The following is a 23,491-nucleotide window of genomic DNA, read 5'->3' on the forward strand; positions in this document are numbered from 1 at the left end:
CAAGTTCAAACAGGTGCCATTAATACAGGTAACGAGTGGAGGACAGAGGAGCCTCTTAAAGAAGAAGTTACAGGTCTGTGAGAGCCAGAAATCTTGCTTGTTTGTAGGTGACCAAATACTTATTTTCCACCATAATTTGCAAATAAATTCATTAAAAATCCTACAATGGGATTTTCTTGATTTTTTTTTCTCAATTTGTCTGTCATAGTTGACGTGTACCTATGATGAAAGTTACAGGCCTCTCTCATCTTTTTAAGTGGGAGAACTTACACAATTGGTGGCTGACTAAATACTTTTTTTCCCCACTGTATATAATATATATGTGTGTGTGTGTATATATATATATATAATATATATATATATATGTAGGTGTATGTATGTATATATATATACAGTGGGGGGAAAAAGTATTTAGTCAGCCACCAATTGTGCAAGTTCTCCCACTTAAAAAGATGAGAGAGGCCTGTAATTTTCATCATAGGTACACGTCAACTATGACAGACAAAATGAGAAAAAAAAATCCAGAAAATCACATTGTAGGATTTTTTATGAATTTATTTGTAAATTATGGTGGAAAATAAGTATTTGGTCAATAACAAAAGTTTCTCAATACTTTGTTATATACCCTTTGTTGGCAATGACACAGGTCAAACGTTTTCTGTAAGTCTTCACAAGGTTTTCACACACTGTTGCTGGTATTTTGGCCCATTCCTCCATGCAGATCTCCTCTAGAGCAGTGATGTTTTGGGGCTGTAGATGGGCAACACGGACTTTCAACTCCCTCCAAATATTTTCTTTGGGGTTGAGATCTGGAGACTGGCTAGGCCACTCCAGGACCTTGAAATGCTTCTTACGAAGCCACTCCTTCGTTGCCCGGGCGGTGTGTTTGGGATCATTGTCATGCTGAAAGACCCAGCCACGTTTCATCTTCAATGCCCTTGCTGATGGAAGGAGGTTTTCACTCAAAATCTCACGATACATGGCCCCATTCATTCTTTTCTTTACACGGATCAGTCGTCCTGGTCCCTTTGCAGAAAAACAGCCCCAAAGCATGAAGTTTCCACCCCCATGCTTCACAGTAGGTATGGTGTTCTTTGGATGCAACTCTAATTGTCCTCCAAACACGACGAGTTGAGTTTTTACCAAAAAGTTCTATTTTGGTTTCATCTGACCATATGACATTCTCCCAATCCTCTTCTGGATCATCCAAATGCACTCTTGCAAACTTCAGACGGGCCTGGACATGTACTGGCGTAAGCAGGGGGACACGTCTTGCACTGCAGGATTTGAGTCCCTGGCGGCGTAGTGTGTTACTGATGGTAGGCTTTGTTACTTTGGTCCCAGCTCTCTGCAGGTCATTCACTAGGTCCCCCCGTGTGGTTCTGGGATTTTTGCTCACCGTTCTTGTGATCATTTTGACCCCACGTGGTGAGATCTTGCGTGGAGCCCCAGATCGAGGGAGATTATCAGTGGTCTTGTATGTCTTCCATTTCCTAATAATTGCTCCCACAGTTATATATATTTTCCCCACTGTATATATATATATATATATATATATATATATATATACACAGTACCGTTCAAAAGTTTGGGGTCACTTAGAAATGTCCTTGTTTTCGAAAGAAAAGCAATTTTTTGGTCCATTAAAATAACATCAAATTGATCAGAAATACAGTGTAGACATTGTTAATGTTGTAAATGGCTATTGTAGCTGGAAACGGCTGATTTTTAATGGAATATCTACATAGGCGTACAGAGGCCCATTTTCAGTAACCATCAGTCCTGTGTTCCAGTAGCCACCCTTTGCCTTGATGACAGCTTTGCACACTCTTGGCATTCTCTCAACCAGCTTCATGATGAATGCTTTTCCAACAGTCTTGAAGGAGTTCCCACATATGCTGAGCACTTGTTGGCTGCTTTTTCTTCACTCTGCGGTCCAACTCATCCCAAACCATCTCAACTGGTTTGAGGTCGGGTGATTGTGGAGGCCAGGTCATCTGATGCAGCACTCCATCACTCTCCCTCTTGGTCAAATAGCCCTTACACAGCTTGGAGGTGTGTTTTGCGTCATTGTCCTGTTGACAAACAAACGATAGTCCCACTAAGCACGAACCAGATGGGATGGCGTATCGCTGCAGATTGCTGTGGTAGCCATGCTGGTTAAGTGTGACTTGAATTCAAAATAAATCACTGACAGTGTCACCAGCAAAGCACCCCCACACCATCACACCTCCTCCTTTCTTTGCAGCAATTCGACCATGAAGGCCTGATTCACGCAGTCTCCTCTGAACAGTTGATGTTGAGATGTGTCTGTTACTTGAACTCTGTGAAGCATTTATTTGGTCCGCAATCTGAGGTGCAGTTAATTGCCGATTTCTGAGGCTGGTAAGTCTAATGAACTTATCCTCTGCAGCAGAGGTAACTCTAGGTCTTCCTTTCCTGTGTCGGTCCTCATGAGAGCCAGTTTCATCGTAGCGCTTGATGGTTTTTGCGACTGCACTTGAAGAAACGTAGAAAGTTCTTGACATTTTCCGTATTGACTGACCTTCATGTCTTAAAGTTTGACTGGTACTATATATACAGTTGAAGTCAGAAGTTTACATACACCTTAGCCAAATACATTTAAACTCAGTTTTTCACAATTCCTAACATTTAATACTAGTAAAAATTCCTTAGGTCAGTTAGGATCACCACTTCATTTTAAGAAAGTGAAATGTCAGAATAATAGGAGAGAGAATGATTTATTTCAGCTTTTATTTCTTTCATCACATTCCCAGTGGGTCAGAAGTTTACATACACTCAATTAGTATTTGGTAGCATTGCCTTTAAATTGTTTAACTTGGGTCAAACGTTTCGGGTAGCCTTCCACAAGCTTCTGGCCCATTCCTCCTGACAGAGCTGGTGTAACTGAGTCAGGTTTGTAGGCCTCCTTGCTCGCACACGCTTTTTCAGTTCTGCCCACAAATTTTGTATAGGATTGAGGTCAGGGCTTTGTAATGGCCACTCCAATACCTTGACTTTGTTGTCCTTAAGCCATTTTGCCACAACTTTGGAAGTATGCTTGGGGTCATTGTCCATTTGGAAGACCCATTTAATAATAATAATATGCCATTTAGCAGACGCTTTTATCCAAAGTGACTTACAGTCATGTGTGCATACATTTTTACGTATGGGTGGTCCCGGGGATCGAACCCACTACCCTGGCGTTACAAGCCCCATGCTCTACCAATTGAGCTACAGAGGACCACGCTTTAACTTCCTGACTGATGTCTTGAGGTGTTGCTTCAATATATCCACATAATCTTCCTTCCTCATGATGCCATCTATTTTGTGAAGTGCACCAGTCCCTCCTGCAGCAAAGCACCCCCACAGCATGATGCTGACACCCCCGTTCTTCACGGTTGGGATGGTTTTCTTCGGCTTGCAAGCACCCCCTTTTTCCTCCAAACATAACGATGGTCATTATGGGCAAACAGTTCTATTTTTGTTTCATCAGACCAAAGGACATTTCTCCAAAAAGTACGATCTTTGTCCCCATGTGCAGTTGCAAACTGTAGTCTGGCTTTTTTATGGCGGTTTTGGAGCAGTGGCTTCTTCCTTGCTGAGCGGCCTTTCAGGTTATGTCGATATGGGACTGGTTTTACTGTGGATATAGATACTTTTGTACCTGTTTCCTCCAGCATCTTCACAAGGTCCTTTGTTGTATCCCTGTAGCTCAGTTGGTAGAGCATTGCACTTGCAACGCCAGGGTTGTGGGTTTGATTCCCACGGGGGGCCAGTATGAAAATGTATGCACTCACTAACTGTAAGTCGCTCTGGATAAGAGTGTCTGCTAAATGACTAAAATGTCTGTTGTTCTGGGATTGATTTGCACTTTTCGCACCAAAGTACGTTCATCTCTAGGAGACAATGCGTCTCCTTCTTGAGCGGTATGACGGCTGCGTGGTCCCATGGTGTTTATACTTGCGTACTATTGTTTGTACAGATGAATGTGGTACCTTCAGACGTTTAGAAATTGCTCCCAAGGATGAACCAGACTTGTGGAGGTCTACAATTTTTTTTCTGAAGTCTTGGCTGATTTCTTTTGATTTTCCCATGATGTCAAGCAAAGAGGCACTAAGTTTGAAGGTAGGCCTTGAAATACATCCACAGGTACACCTCCAACTGATTCAAATGATGTCAGTTAGCCTATCAGTAGCTTCTAAAGCCATGACATCTGTTTAAAGGCACAGTCAACTTAGTGTATGTAAACTAACTGACTTGCCAAAACTATAGTTTGTTAACAAGAAATTTGTGGAGGGGTTGAAAAACTAGTTTTAATGACTCCAACCTAAGTGTATGTAAACTTCCGACTTCAACTCTATATATATATATATATATATATATATATATATATATATATATATATATACACACACACACACACGCAGCCAGATACAGTACAATGTTTAACATGGCTTATTGTGCAACTGCCTTATGTAGTGTTTTCTTCAGACTGAATGTGCCACTGTACAGCTAGTCAGCCAGGCCTCAGTTGTGTTATTGTAAACAATAACTTTTGACCTTTGCTCATCTTTCATTTTAATTCTTCAATAGATAACCTCTCACTGAAAGAAAGGTTACATTGATAAGACACAGGGTCATGTTGTAGGCCTGATTTGTAGCTGAACGTGTAGTTTGATATAGTAAATAATGCTTATGCCACACGACTGGGATCAATATGTTATCCCTCCCTGTGACGATATATTATATGATGTCAAATTAGATAATATGTTTATACAATTTCCACTTACTGTATATAGACAGGTTGTAATTATATATTTTGTTTATTCCTTTTCAGCCTTTATGTCAGAGTCTTAATTCAGTTGATTAAATTAATTAAATCTCACATCATGCCTCTCCTAATTATAAAAGAAGAGGCAGCTTGCTGCAGTAACATCCTAAATCTGCCTCTGTTGCCACGGTGTCACGGCGTTAATTAAGTTGTGTCCCAAATAACACTCTATTCCCTGTATTTAGTGCCCTACTTTTGACCATATTAGTGCACTATAAAGGGAATAGGGTGCCATTTGGGTGGCATCCTTAGTCAGGCCAGTGGTTTGGATGGTAAGGGTTCATGTCAGGGTGTCCCCTCAGGGACATGTTAATGAGGACAAGAACTTAATGTCTTCACAGAAGAACACAGCTGTTCATGTCCTATACGCTCTCTCTGATTGGGCCCATCTCTATCCTGGTCCAAGATCTGTTTGTGCTGTCTTGCCAGCTCTTATTTTTTTAGTGAGACAATTACCAGATTAATTGAAAAAAAAAGCATAAACAGATCTGGGACCTGGCTAGCCCATCTCAACTGATCATGAGTGGGAGCAATAACAGACAATTGAAGTGTACCATAAATAAACAGATTTGATTGTACTTTGACATTTGTGTTGCCAGTTTCATTATCAAGTTCAATGGCATCATTCCCAAAAAAATTGTCAGTCTTTACAGCTATGGTATAGGAATCTACTTTCACTTATTTTTTAAATTGATTTCATCACTTATTTTGTTTTATTGTTCAATAGAAGAACAAAGACCACAAAAAAAAAATGCCATAAAAAAAAGAACTTTGAAAGAGGACAACCTTTGATAGGAAAATAATCCTGGTGACATGTTTATTTCCTCCATTCTTGGAAATGAAAAGGTCAGTGTACGACAGCAAAAGGTTTGTTTTATGCTGAGGCAACTGCTTGAGTTGTGGAGCTGTTCTGGCTTTGCTGTCTAGACCAGGCATGTTTAGGAATGTACTGTATTCCTAGGAATAATACAACAACAAGACCGACTGAAATAGGAGGAAGAGAAATCCCCTGTTTGTCCCAAAGCGCTTACTCTGACACCAGGGACAAAATCACCAGAATGTAAAGTGAGGCAGTGTCACTCTTGCTCAACCAAGACCATAGTTTGGCAGAGTGATTTGGTAGAAGGCTGCTTTAGTGAGTGTTGTGTAATCTCAGCAATGCAGAACCAAATCTCTATGTTTCGTCTGTCCGTGAGAGACTAGTTGTTGTGCAGAAGATCCCTGGTTCGAGCCCAAGCTACTTTGTTACAGTGAAAGTAAATAGAATTTGTTCACACATTTAACTCTTTACTGTGCTTATATACGATCCCTTTCTGTCTGTGGTCTTTAGTGTGTGATGGATGGTTCTTGGGAAACCAGACGTCATGCATCTTTCCTGTTGCCTAGTGACTTTACCCCTACAATACATAGCTACCTCAAGTTCCTCGTACCCCTGTACATCGACTCGGTACTGGTACTCCCTGTATATAGCCATGTTATTTTTACTCTTTATTGTTATTCATTATTCACTGTGTATTTATTCTTCATGTCACAATTTCTATTTGAAAAAAATCTTCTTTATCTTTAATTCTGCATTGTTGGAAAAGGACCCATAAGTAAGCATTCTGTTAGTCTACACCTGTTCTTTACGAAGCATGTGACAAATACAATTTGATTTGATGTGCCCCTGCTTCACAGTATCACAGTGTCAGTCACAACAACCTGTCAGACCAGCTCAAGGGACAGACATACTGAACAGGAAGTCAGTAAAGTGACCTGTTTCCTCCAGGTCTCCTCAGTCAGCCTCTACTACTCTGTAAAGGATCCTCTTGTCTTCCTCTGTATCTTCAATAGTGTCTCACTGCATTGACTTATTCAAACACGTTTTTGTAATCGTAGATTAGAGCAGGGGTTTTCAATCTTTTCTTCCCCAGAAAATAATCACGTCTCGTCTTATCAGGTGAATGATAATGGCAAGAAGAAGTAATCAACATTTTAAAAATGAATAGATTTTGTAGATATATTTTAATTATTTTGACCATCCAACTGTTCATTGGAAGAGGAAGTGTAAACTCTAACATAGTCTATTAGCTAGAAAGGTATCTTGGCGGTGTAGAGAAAATGTTGCTGTTGTAAAGCTAATTTTCTGCAATTCTACACATTAAAATGTTTCGATTCTCCCTGATTGTCTAGCTTTTATTTGATTGTTAGTTCTCAAAGATTGTATTATAAAAAATATATATATTGTTCAATATCTTCTCTTCTCTATCTGGTTTTGGTCTTTTAAGTTGACACTGAAACTGTTTTTCCATCCCGCCTAAGAATTTTCTATACAGAAAAAACCCCTGTAATTAGCTCCAATGACTGTAATTTCTTCCATATTAAAGGGATAGTTAGAGATTTTGGCCATGAAGCCATTGATCTACTTCCCCAGAGTCGGATGAACAGGAACAGCTAGCTTGCTAACTGTTCCTGTGGACTTCCAGTCATTGCACTAACGCTAGTTAGCATTGGCTTGTGAAACTACCTCTAACTTCCTTCATACTGGACGCAGAGACATAAAAATGTTATCCACGATGCTATTCTGTTGCAGCTAGTGATATTCATAAAATAGTAATTTTTCACATTAAGGCACTACAGAGGGTAGTGCGTACGGCCCAGTACATCACTGGGGCCAAGCTTCCTGCCATCCAGGACCTCTATACCAGGTGGTGTCAGAGGAAGGCCCTAAAAATTGTCAAAGACTCCAGCCACCCTAGTCATAGACTGTTCTCTCTGCTACTGCACGGCAAGCGGTACCGGAGCACCAAGTCTAGGTCCAAGAGGCTTCTTAACAGCTTCTACCCCCAAGCCATAAGACTCCTGAACATCTAATCAAATGGCTACCCAGACTATTGTCATAGACTGTTCTCTCTGCTACTGCACGGCAAGCGGTACCGGAGCACCAAGTCTAGGTCCAAGAGGCTTCTTAACAGCTTCTACCCCCAAGCCATAAGACTCCTGGACATCTAATCAAATGGCTACCCAGACTATTGTCATAGACTGTTCTCTCTGCTACTGCACGGCAATCGGTACCGGAGCACCAAGTCTAGGTCCAAGAGGCTTCTTAACAGCTTCTACCCCCAAGCCATAAGACTCCTGGACATCTAATCAAATGGCTACCCAGACTATTTGCATTGTCCCCCTCTAACTACATGTACATATTACCTCAATTACCTCGACTAACCTGTGCCCCCGCACATTGACTCTGTACCGGTACCCCCTGTATATAGCCTCCCTACTGTTATTTTACTGCTGCTCTTTCATTATTATTTGTTATTTTAATTTTTTTGTTATCTATTTTTTACTTAAAACTTATTTTTCTTAAAACTGCATTGTTGGTTAAGGGCTTGTAAGTAAGCATTTCACTGTAAGGTCTACACCTGTTGTATTCGGCGCATGTGACAAATAAAATGTGATTTGATCGTAGGCGTTTGTTTTACTGGCTCGCTCAATGGCTCTATAGTTGTTGTTACATACATACATCATCAACACTTGGAAGATCCTTAGAGGTTTGTTGATTCGTGCCAAGATTGGGAGTTATCACTCAAAATGGCTCCGGCTATAATTTCTAGGAAATCCTTAAATAATCCTCGTTATCTAACTCGAAAACCTGTCTGTTCATAAACTTCAGAAGATGCAGTATTCGTGGACCGATAACGTTAATGCTGCCATTATTCCTCCTAGTGACAGGGAGATGAGTGGAATAGATAATAGCCCCCATGAATAATGTGTGTGTGAATAATAACTCCAACATTTCTACACAAAGATGACATGGCGCAGAGTCGGTAGGTGTTTGTTTTAACTAGCCTGAAGAGCAGTGGAAAGAGTCTCAGCCAAGATAAATACGGCCAGCCAGCTCAGAGCTCACTGCGACTCATGAGTAAGCACTAGCATTGTAGGTATCGAGTTCTCATTCTAGATTGAATCCAGATCAGTTATTTAATGCATCTGAATGAGCCAAATGATGACTGTGCACACTTACAAACAAATATACTAAACAACTGTGATACCTATGTGAAGAGAAGCCAAAGGGAAACAGAGAGTGGTGTCCTTTGTTGTCTTGGGTATGCCAATATGAATTTGAACAGAGACTGCATGATCCATGTAACTGGGCTTGGTAGCTTAGATATTTCCTGTCTACACTGAGTGTACAAAACATTAGGAACACCTTCCTAATATTGAGTTGCACCCCTTTTGCCCTCAGAACAGACTCAAATTGTTGGGGCATGGACTCTACAAGGTGTCAAAAGCATTCCACAGGGATGCTGGCCCATGTTGACTATAATGCTTCCCACAGTTGTGTCAAGTTGGCTGGATGTCCTTTGGGTGGTGGACCATTCTTGATACACACGGAAAACTGTTGAGCGTGAAAAACCCAGCAGCGTTGCAGTTCTTGACACACTCAAACCGGAGCGCCTGGCACCTACTACCATTCCCCGTTCAAAGGCACTTAAATATTTTGTCTTTCCCATTCTGCCTCTGAATGGCACACATACACAATCCATGTCTCAATTGTCTCAAGGCTTCAAAATCCTTCTTTAACCTGTCTTCTCTCCTTCATATACACTGATTGAAGTGGATTTAACAAGTGACATCAATAAGGGATCATAGCTTTCACCTGGTCAGTCTATGTCATGGAAAGAGCAGGTGTTTTGTACACTCAGTGTAGATCAAGGCAGCAGTTTTTTGAGAACAGCCATATTTGCTCTGGCCAGCTCACCAACTTCAAGTTTACGCTCTGATGTTCTCTCTTCTACTTTCCTGGATCATCATCTCCTCACTCTTCCTCCACAGTGTGCCAGGGCGTCACCAACCGGTTCAACCTGCTGGGGTCAAAAGAGGACCACTACCTGAACATGGTCAAGACCTACAGCAACTGCACCGTGGTCCTGGAGAACCTGGAGGTCACATACATGGAGGACTACCATGATCTGTCTTTCCTCAGGGTAAGATAAAGGAATGCTAGCCTGGTCCCAGATCTGTTTGTGCTGTCTTGCCAAGTCCTATGGACAATGACCATAGGAGAGACCAGGCTACAGGTCAGGAACACCTTTGTCTGGAGAAAGCAATACTGGATAAAAACATAACAGCTCCTAAAAACATCTAATAAGCTTGCTTTAACCTACAGACATGGTCCAAAGTGTCCAAAACACTTGAAGCCTCATTAGAGCCTTGTTGCTTCAGTTGAAATAGTCTTAGGTTGAGTTTATAATGCTGAATAGGATCAGTGGGTTACTGGAAGTACCCTTGTGTGAACCTTGTCTAGCTATGAGGATATAGACAGGCTGATGCGAAAACCAGCAGGACTGGAGCTGGACCATGTAGGTCTGGAGTTGTTCACCCCTGGCATCGCGTGTGAAGACCAGCTTATACCAAACCTTTCCTTGTTTGTCTCCAGTCCATCCAGGAGGTGGGTGGCTACGTTCTGATCGCCCTCAACACAGCCAATAGGATTCCCCTGGACAACCTGCGCATCATCCGAGGCCACACTCTCTACGACAGTGGCTTTGCCCTGGCTGTGATGCTGAACTATAACAAGTCCATGGGAGAAGGCACCACTGAGCTGCCTCTGACCAGCCTCACAGGTCAGTCTCTAGGCCTGTCCCTGCTCTGCCCAGGCAGTTGTAAACCCAGCCTCATAATGACTAGTCACTGAGGGCCTTCTCACATACTAGAGCCAAACCAGGGAAACTGAGCCCTAGTTATAAGCTATAAGCTATGGTTAGAGTTAGGATTAGGGTTAACCCGGGATGTGGACACGAAGCTAGAGTTATGGTTAAGGCTAAGGTTAGGGTTGAACCAGGATGTGGACACGAAGCTAGGGTTATGGTTAAGGCTACAGTTAGGGACACGAAGCTAGGGTTATGGTTAAGGCTACAGTTAGGGTTGAACCAGGAATCTAGGGTTAGGGTTGAGGCTAGGGTTAGGGTTGAACCAGGATGTGGACACGAAGCTAGGGTTATGGTTAAGGCTACAGTTAGGGTTGAACCAGGAATCTAGGGTTAGGGTTGAGGCTAGGGTTAGGGTTAGAATTGAACCAGGATGTGGACATGAAGCTATGTTTAGGGTTGAGGCTAGGGTTAGGGTTGAACCAGGATGTGGACACGAAGCTAGGGTTATGGTTAAGGCTACAGTTAGGGTTGAACCAGGAATCTAGGGTTAGGGTTGAGGCTAGGGTTAGGGTTAGAGTTGAACCAGGATGTGGACACGAAGCTAGGGTTATGGTTAAGGCTACAGTTAGGGTTGAACCAGGAATCTAGGGTTAGGGTTGAGGCTAGGGTTAGGGTTAGGGTTGAACCAGGATGTGGACATGAAGCTATGTTTAGGGTTGAGGCTAGGGTTAGGGTTAGAGTTGAACCAGGATGTGACATGAAGCTGAGGTTAGGGTTGAGGGTTAAGGTTGAACCAGGATGAGGTCATGAAGCTGAGGTTAGAGTTGAGGGTTAAGGTTGAACCAGGATGAGGTCATGAAGCTGAGGTTAGAGTTGAAGTTAGGGTTATGAAGCTGAGATTAGGAATGAGGGTAGGGTTGAGGTTAGGGTTGCATCTGAATCTGGAGATTCAGTAGTTTGTTGTATTTCATCTGCACAGCTTTATTACATTGATTAATTTAAACCAATATTTAGCTTCCACCTGAAAATAAACACATCTCTCTCCATTTTCCAGAGATCTTGAAAGGAGGAGTGAAGTTCTCAGACAACCAGCTGTGTAACGTGGAGACCATCCAGTGGTTGGACATTGTAAACAGTAACAGCAAACCCAACATGCAGTTACCTGAACCCAGCAGCAATCGGCTCTGTAAGGAGCTCCTGTTACAACACATTAAACATTGCATCATATAAATGTACATACCATAATCCCATTCAAAGTTTTGTGTTTTTATACACCCTTGAAGCTAGATTGGTTCATGTTGTAAGATATTAACAGGAAGCTGCTTCAACAAGTTTAGCCAACAGTTTAGTAATGTTTCACCTTCAACTGTCAAATATTCCAACTTTATTTGATTAAACATTAAAGTAACAGTTTTGAAGTTAAGCTTTGCTAAACTTTTATTTGGATCTATGTTTTGTAGGTAAAAGATGTGATCCTGGATGCTTCAATGGTTCATGTTGGGCGCCCGGCCCAGAACACTGCCAGACATGTAAGTCTTTCAAGTTTAAACCATACTCAACTGCAAGGTGCTACAGAGGGTAGTGCGTACGGTCCATTACATCACTGGGGCCGGGCTCCCTGCCATCCAGGACCTCTATACCAGGCGGGTGTCAGAGGAAGGCCCTAAAAATGTTCAGACTCCAACCACCCAAGTCATAGACTGTTCTCTCTGCTACCGCACGGCAAGCGGAACCGATGCACCAACTCTGGAACCAACAGAATCCTGAACAGCTTCTAACCCCAAAATAGTTAGTTAAATACCTACCCGGACTATTTTACGTTTGAGTTGTTTAGCAGACGCTCTTATCCAGAGTGACTTACAGGAGCAATTAGGGTTAAGTGCCTTGCTCAAGGGCAAATTGACAGACTTTTCACCTAGTTGGCTCGGGGATTCAAACCAGCAACCTTTCAGTTACTGGCCCAACGCTGTTAACCGCTAGGCTACCCTGCCAACTATCTGCATTGACCCTTTTTGCACTATCTTTTTTGACCAATCACATATGCTGCTGCTACTGTTTATTATCTATCCTGTTGCCTAGTTACTTCTTTCCTAGTTATTGTATATGTACATATTTACCTCAGTTACCTCTTACTCCTGCACATCGACTCGGTACTGGTACACCATGTATATAGCCAAGTTATAATTTCTCATTGTGTATTTATTATTACTTTTACAGTATTATTATGTGTTTTACTTTTCTATTGTTTCTCTATTTTCTTTCTCCCTGCATTGTTGGGAAGGGCCGTAAGTCAGCATTTCACTGTTAGTCTACACTTGTTGTTTACGAAGCATGTGATTAATAAAATTTGATTTGACATTTCCTCTCTTTATAGTGACGAAGCTGAACTGTGCCCAGCAGTGCTCTAAGAGATGTAAGGGTCCGTCCCCCATCGACTGCTGCAACGAACACTGTGCTGCAGGCTGCACTGGACCCAGACCTACAGACTGTCTGGTGAGAGACCCTAACCATAACCCTAACCATAACCATAACCCACCTTAACACTGTACTGGACCCAGACCTAGATCATCTGGTGAGAGACTGACAGACTGACAGACATACAGACAGATACACCACCTTCACACACTGTACTGGGGTCAGGATTATTACCTCACCATGTCATGTGATTTTACCACCTTCTGAAGCCACCTTCACATTGTACTTGGGTCAGAGGTTATAGGGAGAGAGGCCAGGAGTGACTCCATAAGGGAGGACACTTGCATCTCTCACATAAGCTATTATGTATTATTTCTAGTTATTTCTTCACCCAATAAAAGTGTCATCACTCAAGAGTTAAGGGTTTGAGGAAACAGACCCACATTGCATTTCACACATTATTATTTATCTCTTATGAGGCTCCCTTGTGACTTACTGGCTCATGACCAACCATACACTGACCCGTAACAGTGTTTTCTATCCACTTTATGATTGAAACCACATTGTGTTGCTCTTGCATCCAGTGACCCATTCTATCACTGGTTAAACCCTGCTTTTTGACAGTGCCTTGAGAATCAGGCTTGGCCCCCAGCTGGGAGCTAAGCCAGCGTCACATATTCCTCTCTGGCTAAGCTAAGCTAAGGCGTGAAATAGAAATGCAGTGTTATGATCTGAGTATACAGCTCTGTTATATGGTCCTAGTGCTCTCTGTCAGTGAAGGCTGGGTCGTATTCATGATTAGGCAGTGCTTGACTTGGGCAGGAGCTCACCGGAGCTGAGTACCGGCACCTCAAATGTTCTACTGCTTGAGCTCCTGTTCCTCTTATAGAAGATTAGCTCAAGAGGATTGAGGAGCTCCTGCACCTAAATATTAACAGTGCCGGCACCCAAAATGAGTACCCAAACCTATTTGTCCAAGTCAAGCACTGTGATTAGGACATTTAAAACATCTTGCAATGGAAAGTGAAAACAAGCGTTTCAGGTTCAGGTTGTCCCTCCCGGTTTCAGTCTGTTTTCTTCTGTTTGGTGCCTAATGAACACAACCCTGTTTGATGTCGTAGGCTTGCCGGGACTTTCAGGATGATGGGATGTGTAAAGACTCGTGTCCCCGCCTCCTGCTCTACGACCGCAACCTTCATCAACTGGTCAACAACCCAGACGGAAAGTACAACTTCGGAGCCACCTGCGTCAAGACCTGCCCTCGTAAGAAAACCCCCATGTCCATCCATGTCCCTCCGTGTCCCCTCCATGTCCCTTCGGTGTCCCACCGTGTCCCCTCCGTGCCGCTCCATGACTCCTCCGTGTCCCCTACATGTCCCTCCATGTCCCTTCTGTGTCCCTCCATGTCCCTTCTGTGTCCCTCCATGTCCCCTCCATGTCCCTCCATGTCCCCTCCATGTCCCCCCATGACCTCCTCTATGAGGCAACAGTATATAATAAATTATATAAGGATTGTTTAGAACGTGGCTGCCCCATCCTGGTCATGGAGGGCCCAAACACTTGTGGTTTTCATCCTCTCCTAATCAGGGACTAATTCAGACCTGGGACCAGGGGAAAACGACTCCCCCATCTCATTGAAGCCACGGAGGTTCAAGGCTGACCGCGGTACAGCAGGCATTGTTAGCAGAAAACAGGATCCCCCATTATAGTGAATGGAAAATTGGAAATATTCGTGGTCAATCTTCGTGTAAATAAATAAAATATTAGAAGACAATCATGATACGAATAATTGCTTCAAATACACCAACTGTATCTCCTTGAACTGATTATTTTACAATCACACACAAAATAAGGACCAGGATTGGGCAGCCCTGGTTTAGAAGATTTGTACACAGAGGGGGCTTCAACCAAGTCTACAGAGGAGTCTCAGTGATGTGAAACGTTCAGAAATGGTATGCTGGTATGCTGAACAAGGGGCCACATGGTCCCTCTAGCCTGGTGTTAGTGTCAGTCAGTCTGTGACAGACTCTGAGTTTAATCATAAACTGCATGAACGAGGAAATGAAAATGATTTAGTTTCAGGGTGTTTTAATGCAGCAGCTTCCACTTTTTGTTAGAATCAGCTCTGAAACACTGGCATGCATACAATACTGTCCTGCACAGGACACAATGCATTATATAGGTTTATTATACAGTTGGAAGTTTACATATACCTTAGCTAAATACATTTAAACTCAGTTTTTCACTACTCCTGACATTTAATCCTAGTAAAAATTCCCTGTCTTAGGTCAGTTAGGATCACCACTTTATTTTAAGAATGGGAAATGTCAGAATAATAGTAGAGAGAATGTTTTATTTCAGCTTTTATTTCTTTCATCACATTCCCAGTGGGTCAGAAGTTTACATACACTCAATTAGTATTTGGTAGCATTGCCTTTAAATTGTTTAACTTGGGTCAAACGGTTCGGGTAGCCTTCCACAAGCTTCCCACAATAAGTTGGGTGAATTTTGGCCCATTTCTTCTGACAGAGCTGGTGTAACTGAGTCAGGTTTGTAGGCCTCCTTGCTTGCACACGCTTTTTAAGTTCTGCCCACAAATGTTCTATAGGATTGAGGTCAGGGCTTTGTGATGGCCACTCCAATACCTTGACTTTGTTGTCCTTAAGCCATTTTGCCACAACTTTGGAAGTATGCTTGGGGTCATTGTCCATTTGGAGGACCCTTTGCGACCAAGCTTTAACTTCCTGACTGATGTCTTGAGATGTTGCTTCAATATATCCACATAGTTTTCCTTCCTCATGATGCCATCTATTTTGTGAAGTGGACCAGTCCCTCCTGCAGCAAAGCACCCCCACAGCATGATGCTGCAACCCCCGTGCTTCACGGTTGGGATGGTGTTCTTCGGCTTGCAAGCACCCCCTTTTTCCTCCAAACATAACGATGGTCATTATGGCCAAACAGTTCTATTTTTGTTTCATCAGTCCAGAGGACATTTCTCCAAAAAGTAAGATCTTTGTCCCCATGTGCAGTTGCAAACTGTAGTCAGGCTTTTTTATGGCGGTTTTGGAGCAGTGGCTTCTTCTTTGCTGAGCGTCCTTTCAGGTTATGTCGATATAGGACTCGTTTTACTGTGGATATAGATACTTTTGTACCTGTTTCCTCCAGCATCTTCACAAGGTCCTTTGCTGTTGTTCTGGGATTGATTTGCACTTTTCGCACCAAAGTACATTCATCTCTAGGAGACAGAACACGTCTCCTTCCTGAGCAGTATGACGGCTGCGTGGTCCCATGGTGTTTATACTTGCGTACTATTGTTTGTACAGATGAACGTGGTACCTTCAGGCGTTTGGAAATTGCTCCCAAGGATGAACCAGACTTGTGGAGGTCAACAATGTTTTTTATGAGGTCTTGGCTGATTTCTTTTGATTTTCCCATGATGTCAAGCAAAGAGGCACTGAGTTTGAAGGTAGGCCTTGAAATACATCCTCAGGTACAGCTCCAATTGACTCAAATGATGTCAATTAGCCTATCAGAACCTTCTAAAGCCATGACGTCATTTTCTGAAATTTTCCAAGCTGTTTAAAGGCACAGTCAACTGATTGTATGTAAACTTCTGACCCACTGGAATTGTGATACAGTGAATTATAAGTGAAATAATCTGTCTGTAAACAATTGTTGGAAAAATTACTTGTGTCATGCACAAAGTAGATGTCCTAACCGACTTGCCAAAACTATAGTTTGTTAACAAGAAATGTGTGGAGTGGTTGAAAAACAAGTTTTAATGACTCCCACCTAAGTGTATGTAAACTTCCGACTTCAACTGTATATTCTCTTATTTTTATTCCTTTGAAGAAAATGACAACTTGGTAGATAAAAAAAAAAAAATACAATATTTGACTTGATATTAGAACCAGATTTATATGATTAATGAGTGCTGATTGTGTACTCTTAGAATATAATCATATTTTATGTTTTTTTCCCCTCAGATAACTATGTGGTGACGGACCATGGAGCGTGCGTTCGGACGTGCAGTGGTGACACATACGAGGTGGACGAGGGAGGGGTCAGGAAGTGCAAGAAGTGTGATGGACTGTGTCCCAAAGGTAGAGTTGATACTACCACAACTCCTACTGTACATTCTGATGGCAGGGATTATAGCACTCATGATAATACTGCATGAATGTGCCTCTCTGTAACATGGAAAGTTCACCCCACAGTGTTATTCCCCAAAGATGCACTGTAGGGTTGTGTTTAATACCATTTTATTTCCAATAAAGGATTTTCAGATTTTTGAATGATACTTCTTGAATAAAAATGTATTTTAACCTGCTGTACTGCACTAGTCTTCTGTTTTTTGGGGGGGCTTGTGATATCTCAAACTAACTTTTCCGTGTGGCAAGACATTAGTAGCCACGTTTGTTTTTATTAATATGTTACTAATTTTCACAGTTTGCAATGGACTTGGAATGGGGAAACTTACCAATATTCTGTCCATTAATGCCACCAACATTGACACATTCAAAAACTGTACCAAAATCAATGGGAACATTGCTATTATCTACACGTCTATCCATGGGTAAGTAGTGAGCGCATTAAGGTTTTTTGAAATTGTAGAAACATCATAGATAATTTATAACCTTTGTATTGTGCATTTCATGAATATGACAGATACATGTCACAGTTGTTATTACTATTCACAGGGACACATTCACCAAAACACCTAAGATGGATCCGGCCAAGCTAGACGTTTTCAAGACGGTCAGAGAAATTACCGGTAAGAAAAGAGCCATGGCAGTTCAGATCAGACAAAAGAGCACTTTTCACAATTATTAAAACAAATCTATTCATCTTCCAGGGTACTTGCTGATTCAGAACTGGCCTGAGGACATGACGTCCCTCAGTCCCTTTGAGAACCTGGAGATCATCCGTGGACGGACCAAGCGGTAAGAGTACTGTCCCTGGCCTAACTCTCTAAACCTCAGCCTCTACTACAGGGTGCCACTGACAGTAAATGGATGTGACTCATCCAATATCCCTTTAACTCCTCTCTCTCTCTTTCTCGCCATTTCCCCTCCCCTCTCTCTGTTCTCAGTGTTCTGGTGAGCTTGGCCGTAACCCAGTTAACCATCACCCACCTGGGCCTGCGCAACCTGAAGGAGATCAGTGACGGAGACGTGGTCATCGCAAAAAACCCCAACCTCTGCTACACCAAGAATCACCACTGGAAACATCTGTTCAAGTCCGACACGCAGACCGCTCGGCTGGAGAACAACGCCGACGCAGCCGTATGCGGTAAATCAATCAGTCTTTTTTTTATGATGAACATCTTTATAGATTTTTGTGGTCACATAACAGAAAAAAAGGAACACCAACAAACAGGAGATATACAACAAACACCAGGAGTCAACACCATAATGTCAGCTCAAGCCCATGACAAATTAGAGATAACATGATGTTCGGTGCTTACTAAAACAAAGGTTACACTGGGATATGAGTGGTTCCGAGATTAATATTTACCCTCTATTGTTGTGGTCATAAAACTGTGATAGATACATAATACAATGATGATGGAGTATTGTGGGAGAAAGAGGAAATTAACGCTAGCCTGTTGCTTGTACGGTGTTGTGTGAAAAGCGAAAAGTTTTATATTGGTCTGGGTTAAAACTATTATTTTGTATTGATATCAAATCAAATCATATTCTATTTGTCACATGCGCCGAATACAACAGGTATAAACCTTATCGTGAAATGCTTACTTACAAGCCCTTAACCAACAATGCAGTTCAAGAAATAGAGTTAATAAAATATTTACTAAATAAACAAAAGTAAAAAATGAAATAAAAAGTAACACAATAGAATAATAACAATACTGAGGCTATATCAAATCAAATCAAATCAAATGTTATTGGTCACATACACGTGTTTAGCCGATGCTATTGTGGGTGTAGCGAAATGCTTGTGCTTCTAGCTCTGACAGTGCAGTAATATCTAACAAGTAATATCTAACAGTTTCACAGCATATACCCAATACACACAAATCTAAGTAAGGAATTAATTAAGAATATATACATATATGGACAAGCGATGTTAGAGCGGCATGGACTAAGATACAGTAGAGTAGTAGAGTAGTATACAGGGGGTACCGGTACTGAGTCAATGTGGGGATTACAGGTTAGTCAAGGTAATATGTACAGTGAGGGAAAAAAGTATTTGATCCCCTGCTGATTTTGTACGTTTGCCCACTGACAAAGACATGATCAGTCTATAATTTTAATGGTAGGTTTATTTGAACAGTGAGAGACAGAATAACAACAAAAAAATCCAGAAAAACGCATGTCAAAAATGTTATAAATTGATTTGCATTTTAATGAGGGTAATAAGTATTTGACCCCCTCTCAATCAGAAAGATTTCTGGCTCCCAGGTGTCTTTTATACAGGTAACGAGCTGAGATTAGGAGCACACTCTTAAAGGGAGTGCTCCTAATCTCAGCTTGTTACCTGTATAAAAGACACCTGTCCACAGAAGTATTATTCGCAAATGGAAGAAACACAAAATAACTGTCAATCTCCCTTGGCCTGGGGCTCCATGCAAGATCTCACCTCGTGGAGTTGCAATGATCATGAGAACGGTGAGGAATCAGCCCAGAACTACACGGGAGGATCTTGTCAATGATCTCAAGGCAGCTGGGACCATAGTCACCAAGAAAACAATTGGTAACAGATAAGAGACAGAATAACAACAACAAAATCCAGATAAATTCATGTCAAAAATGTTATAAATTGATTTGCATTTTAATGAGGGAAATAAGTATTTGACCCCTCTGCAAAACATGACTTAGTACTTGGTGGCAAAACCCTTGTTGGCAATCACAGAGGTCAGATGTTTCTTGTAGTTGGCCACCAGGTTTGCACACATCTCAGGAGGGATTTTGTCCCACTCCTCTTTGCAGATCTTCTCCAAGTCATTAAGGTTTCGAGGCTGACGTTTGGCAACTCGAACCTTCAGCTCCCTCCACAGATTTTCTATGGGATTAAGATCTGGAGACTGGCTAGGCCACTCCAGGACCTTAATGTGCTTCTTCTTGAGCCACTCCTTTGTTGCCTTGGCCGTGTGTTTTGGGTCATTGTCATGCTGGAATACCCATCCACGACCCATTTTCAATGCCCTTGCTGAGGGAAGGAGGTTCTCACCCAAGATTTGACGGTACATGGCCCCGTCCATCGTCCCTTTGATGCGGTGAAGTTGTCCTGTCCCCTTAGCAGAAAAACACCCCCAAAGCATAATGTTTCTACCTCCATGTTTGACGGTGGGGATGGTGTTCTTGGGGTCATAGGCAGCATTCCTCCTCCTCCAAACACGGCGAGTTGAGTTGATGGCAAAGAGCTCGATTTTGGTCTCATCTGACCACAACACTTTCACCCAGTTCTCCTCTGAATCATTCAGATGTTCATTGGCGAACTTCAGACAGGCCTGTATATGTGCTTTCTTGAGCAGGGGGACCTTGCGGGCGCTGCAGAATTTCAGTCCTTCACGGCGTAGTGTGTTATCAAATACTTTTCTTCCCTCACTGTACATGTAGGTAGGGGTAAAGTGACTATGCATAGATAATAAACAGCGAGTAGCAGCAGTGTAAAATTAAAAGGGGGGGGGGGGTCAATGTAATTAGTCCGGGTGGCCATTTGATTAATTGTTCAGCAGTCTTATGGCTTGGGGATAGAAGCTGTTAAGGAGCCTTTTGGACCTAGATTTGGCGCTCCGGTACCGCTTGCTGTGCGGTAGCAGAGAGAACAGTCTATGACTTGGGTGACTGGAGTCTTTGACAATTTCTTGGGCCTATCTACAGTATGTGTCTGTATGTGTGTGTTTGCAGGGATGCAGAACAACACGTGTGACAGGATGTGTACCAGATATGGCTGCTGGGGCGCTGGACCCACCATGTGTTTCGCCTGTCAGGACTACAGCCGAGCAGGAAGCTGTGTGGACTCCTGCAACCTACTGGAGGGGTGAGATAGGAGCCCCTTTCTGTTTCCCATTGTAACCTACTGAAGGGGTGAGATAGGAGCCCCTTTCTGTTCCCCATTGTAACCTACTGAAGGAGTGAGATAGGAGCCCCTTTCTGTTCCCCATTTTAACCTACTGGAGGGGTGAGATAGGAGCCCCTTTCTGTTCCCCATTTTTACCTACTGGAGGGGTGAGATAGGAGCCCCTTTCTGTTCCCCATTTTAACCTACTGGAGGGGTGAGATAGGAGCCCCTTTCTGTTCCCCATTGTAGCCTACTGGAGGGGTGAGATAGGAGCCCCTTTCTGTTCCCCATTGTAACCTACTGGAGGGGTGAGATAGGAGCCCCTTTCTGTTCCCCATTTTAACCTACTGGAGGGGTGAGATAGGAGCCCCTTTCTGTTCCCCATTGTAACCTACTGGAGGGGTGAGATAGGAGCCCCTTTCTGTTCCCCATTGTAGCCTACTGGAGGGGTGAGATAGGAGCCCCTTTCTGTTCCCCATTGTAACCTACTGGAGGGGTGAGATAGGAGCCCCTTTCTGTTCCCCATTTTAACCTACTGGAGGGGTGAGATAGGAGCCATTGAAACCTACTGGAGGGGTGAGATAGGAGCCATTGAAACCTACTGGAGGGGTGAGATAGGAGCCATTGTAATGTGATTCTGCAGCTGAAGTATTGAAGAAGAGTGAAAGTAACTTTTTGTACACTTGGCAAAGAAAAACTGTTGGTAACTGAAGCTATCAATTAAACGTGTATTTAGCAAGAAACGATGTTGCATGGAATTTAACAGTAAAAACAGACAGTACATCTAAGGAAGGCAGTAAGACAGTACTATACAGTAGAATTGTTCACTTTTGGTAATGAACTCAATGAACTAATAGCTGTTTAACTTTGGCAGTCCTCTCCTCTATCAAACATTGAGTATCAAACTTGCTTACAATTTAACATTTACATTTACATTTTAGTCATTTAGCAGACGCTCTTATCCAGAGCGACTTACAGTTAGTGAATACATATATATATATATATATATATATTTTTATACTGGCCCCCCCCTGGGAAACGAACCCACAACCCTGGCGTTGCAAACGCCATGCTCTATCAACTGAGCTACATCCCTGCCGGCCATTCCCTCCCCTACCCTGGACGACGCTGGGCCAATTGTGCGCCGCCCATGAGTCTCCCGGTCGCGGCCGGCTGCGACAGAGCCTGGATTCGAACCAGGATCTCTAGTGGGACAGTTAGCACTGCGATGCAGTGCCTTAACTACTGCTATGAGGAACAGGATCAAGTATTTCACTGCAAATGCAACCATCTGAAATTAAATGTTAAACCAATAGAAATATAGCCTGGTCCCAGATCTGTTTGTGCTGTCTTACCAACTCCTATGGGACAACGACTAGAGGAGTTGGCAAGACGGCACCAACAGATCTGGGACCAGGCTAGTGAAAATATGCTACATGCTAACATGTGTCCTAATTGTTGCAGGGAGCCACGTGAGACTGAAGTGAATAAGACGTGTGTGGAGTGTCACCTTGAGTGTCAGCTCCTCAACGGAACCCAGTCCTGCTCTGGACCAGTATGTGTGCCTCTTATATATGCTACGTCCTAAGTACAGTATGTGTCTCTATAATATACTATGAAGTAGTATGTGTCTCTATAATATACTATGAAGTAGTAAGTGTCTCTATAATATACTATGAAGTAGTATGTGTCGATATAATATACTATGAAGTAGTATGTGTCTCTGTAATACAGTGGCTTGCGAAAGTATCCATCCCCCTTGGCATTTTTCCTATTTTGTTGCCTTACAAACTGGAATAAAAAATTATTTTGGGGGGTTTGTATCAGTTGATTTACAAAACATGCCTACCACTTTGAAACAAACAAGAAATAAGACAAGAAAACTGAAAACTTGAGCGTGCATAACTATTCACCCCCCCAAAGTCAATACTTTGTAGAGCTACCTTTTGCAGCAATTACAGCTGCAAGTCTCTTGGGGTATGTCTCTATAAGCTTGGCACATCTAGCCACTGGGATTATTGCCCATTCTTCAAGGCAAAACTGCTCCAGCTCCTTCAAGTTGGATGGGTCCCCCTGGTGTACAGCAATCTTTAAGTCATACCACAGATTCTCAGTTGGATTGAGGTCTGGGGTTTGACTAGGCCATTCCAAGACATTTAAATGTTTCCCCTTAAACCACTCGAGTGTTGCTTTAGCAGTATGCTTAGGGTCATTGTCCTTCTGGAAGGTGAACCTCCGTCCAAGTCTCAAATCTCTGGAAGACTGAAACAGGTTTCCCTCAAGAATTTCCCTGTATTTAGCGGCATCCATCATTCCTTCAATTCTGACCAGTTTCCCAGTCCCTGCCAATGAAAAACATCCCCACAGCATGATGCTGCCACCATCATGCCTCACTGTGGGGATGGTGTTTTCGGGGTGATGAGAGGTGTTGGGTTTGCGCCAGACATAGCGTTTTCCTTTATGCCCAAAAAGCTCAATTTTAGCCTCATCTGACCAGAGTACCTTCTTCCATATGTTTGGGGAGTCTCCCACATGCCTTTTGGCGAACACCAAACGTGTTTGCTTATTTTTTTCTTTAAGCAAT

General features: G+C 42.6%; 1 protein-coding gene across 1 annotated transcript in view; it reads left to right on the forward strand.

Annotated features, from left to right (window-relative positions):
* LOC311099166 (epidermal growth factor receptor-like) overlaps positions 1-23,491 on the forward strand; it is a 79,152-nt gene that overhangs the window by 41,065 nt on the left and 14,596 nt on the right. Inside the window, exons 2-14 of the mRNA XM_084139843.1 lie at positions 9,650-9,801; positions 10,254-10,440; positions 11,522-11,653; positions 11,928-11,996; positions 12,842-12,960; positions 14,004-14,145; positions 16,869-16,985; positions 17,332-17,458; positions 17,583-17,656; positions 17,738-17,825; positions 17,975-18,174; positions 20,754-20,886; positions 22,372-22,462. Of these exons, the coding sequence (XP_083995969.1) occupies positions 9,650-9,801; positions 10,254-10,440; positions 11,522-11,653; positions 11,928-11,996; positions 12,842-12,960; positions 14,004-14,145; positions 16,869-16,985; positions 17,332-17,458; positions 17,583-17,656; positions 17,738-17,825; positions 17,975-18,174; positions 20,754-20,886; positions 22,372-22,462 (1,631 nt within the window). The remainder of the gene's footprint in view (positions 1-9,649; positions 9,802-10,253; positions 10,441-11,521; positions 11,654-11,927; positions 11,997-12,841; positions 12,961-14,003; positions 14,146-16,868; positions 16,986-17,331; positions 17,459-17,582; positions 17,657-17,737; positions 17,826-17,974; positions 18,175-20,753; positions 20,887-22,371; positions 22,463-23,491) is intronic.

Source organism: Coregonus lavaretus, assembly GCF_964263955.1.
Source record: "Coregonus lavaretus genome assembly, chromosome: 23".
In the NCBI taxonomy this organism is placed as follows: Eukaryota; Metazoa; Chordata; class Actinopteri; order Salmoniformes; family Salmonidae; genus Coregonus; species Coregonus lavaretus.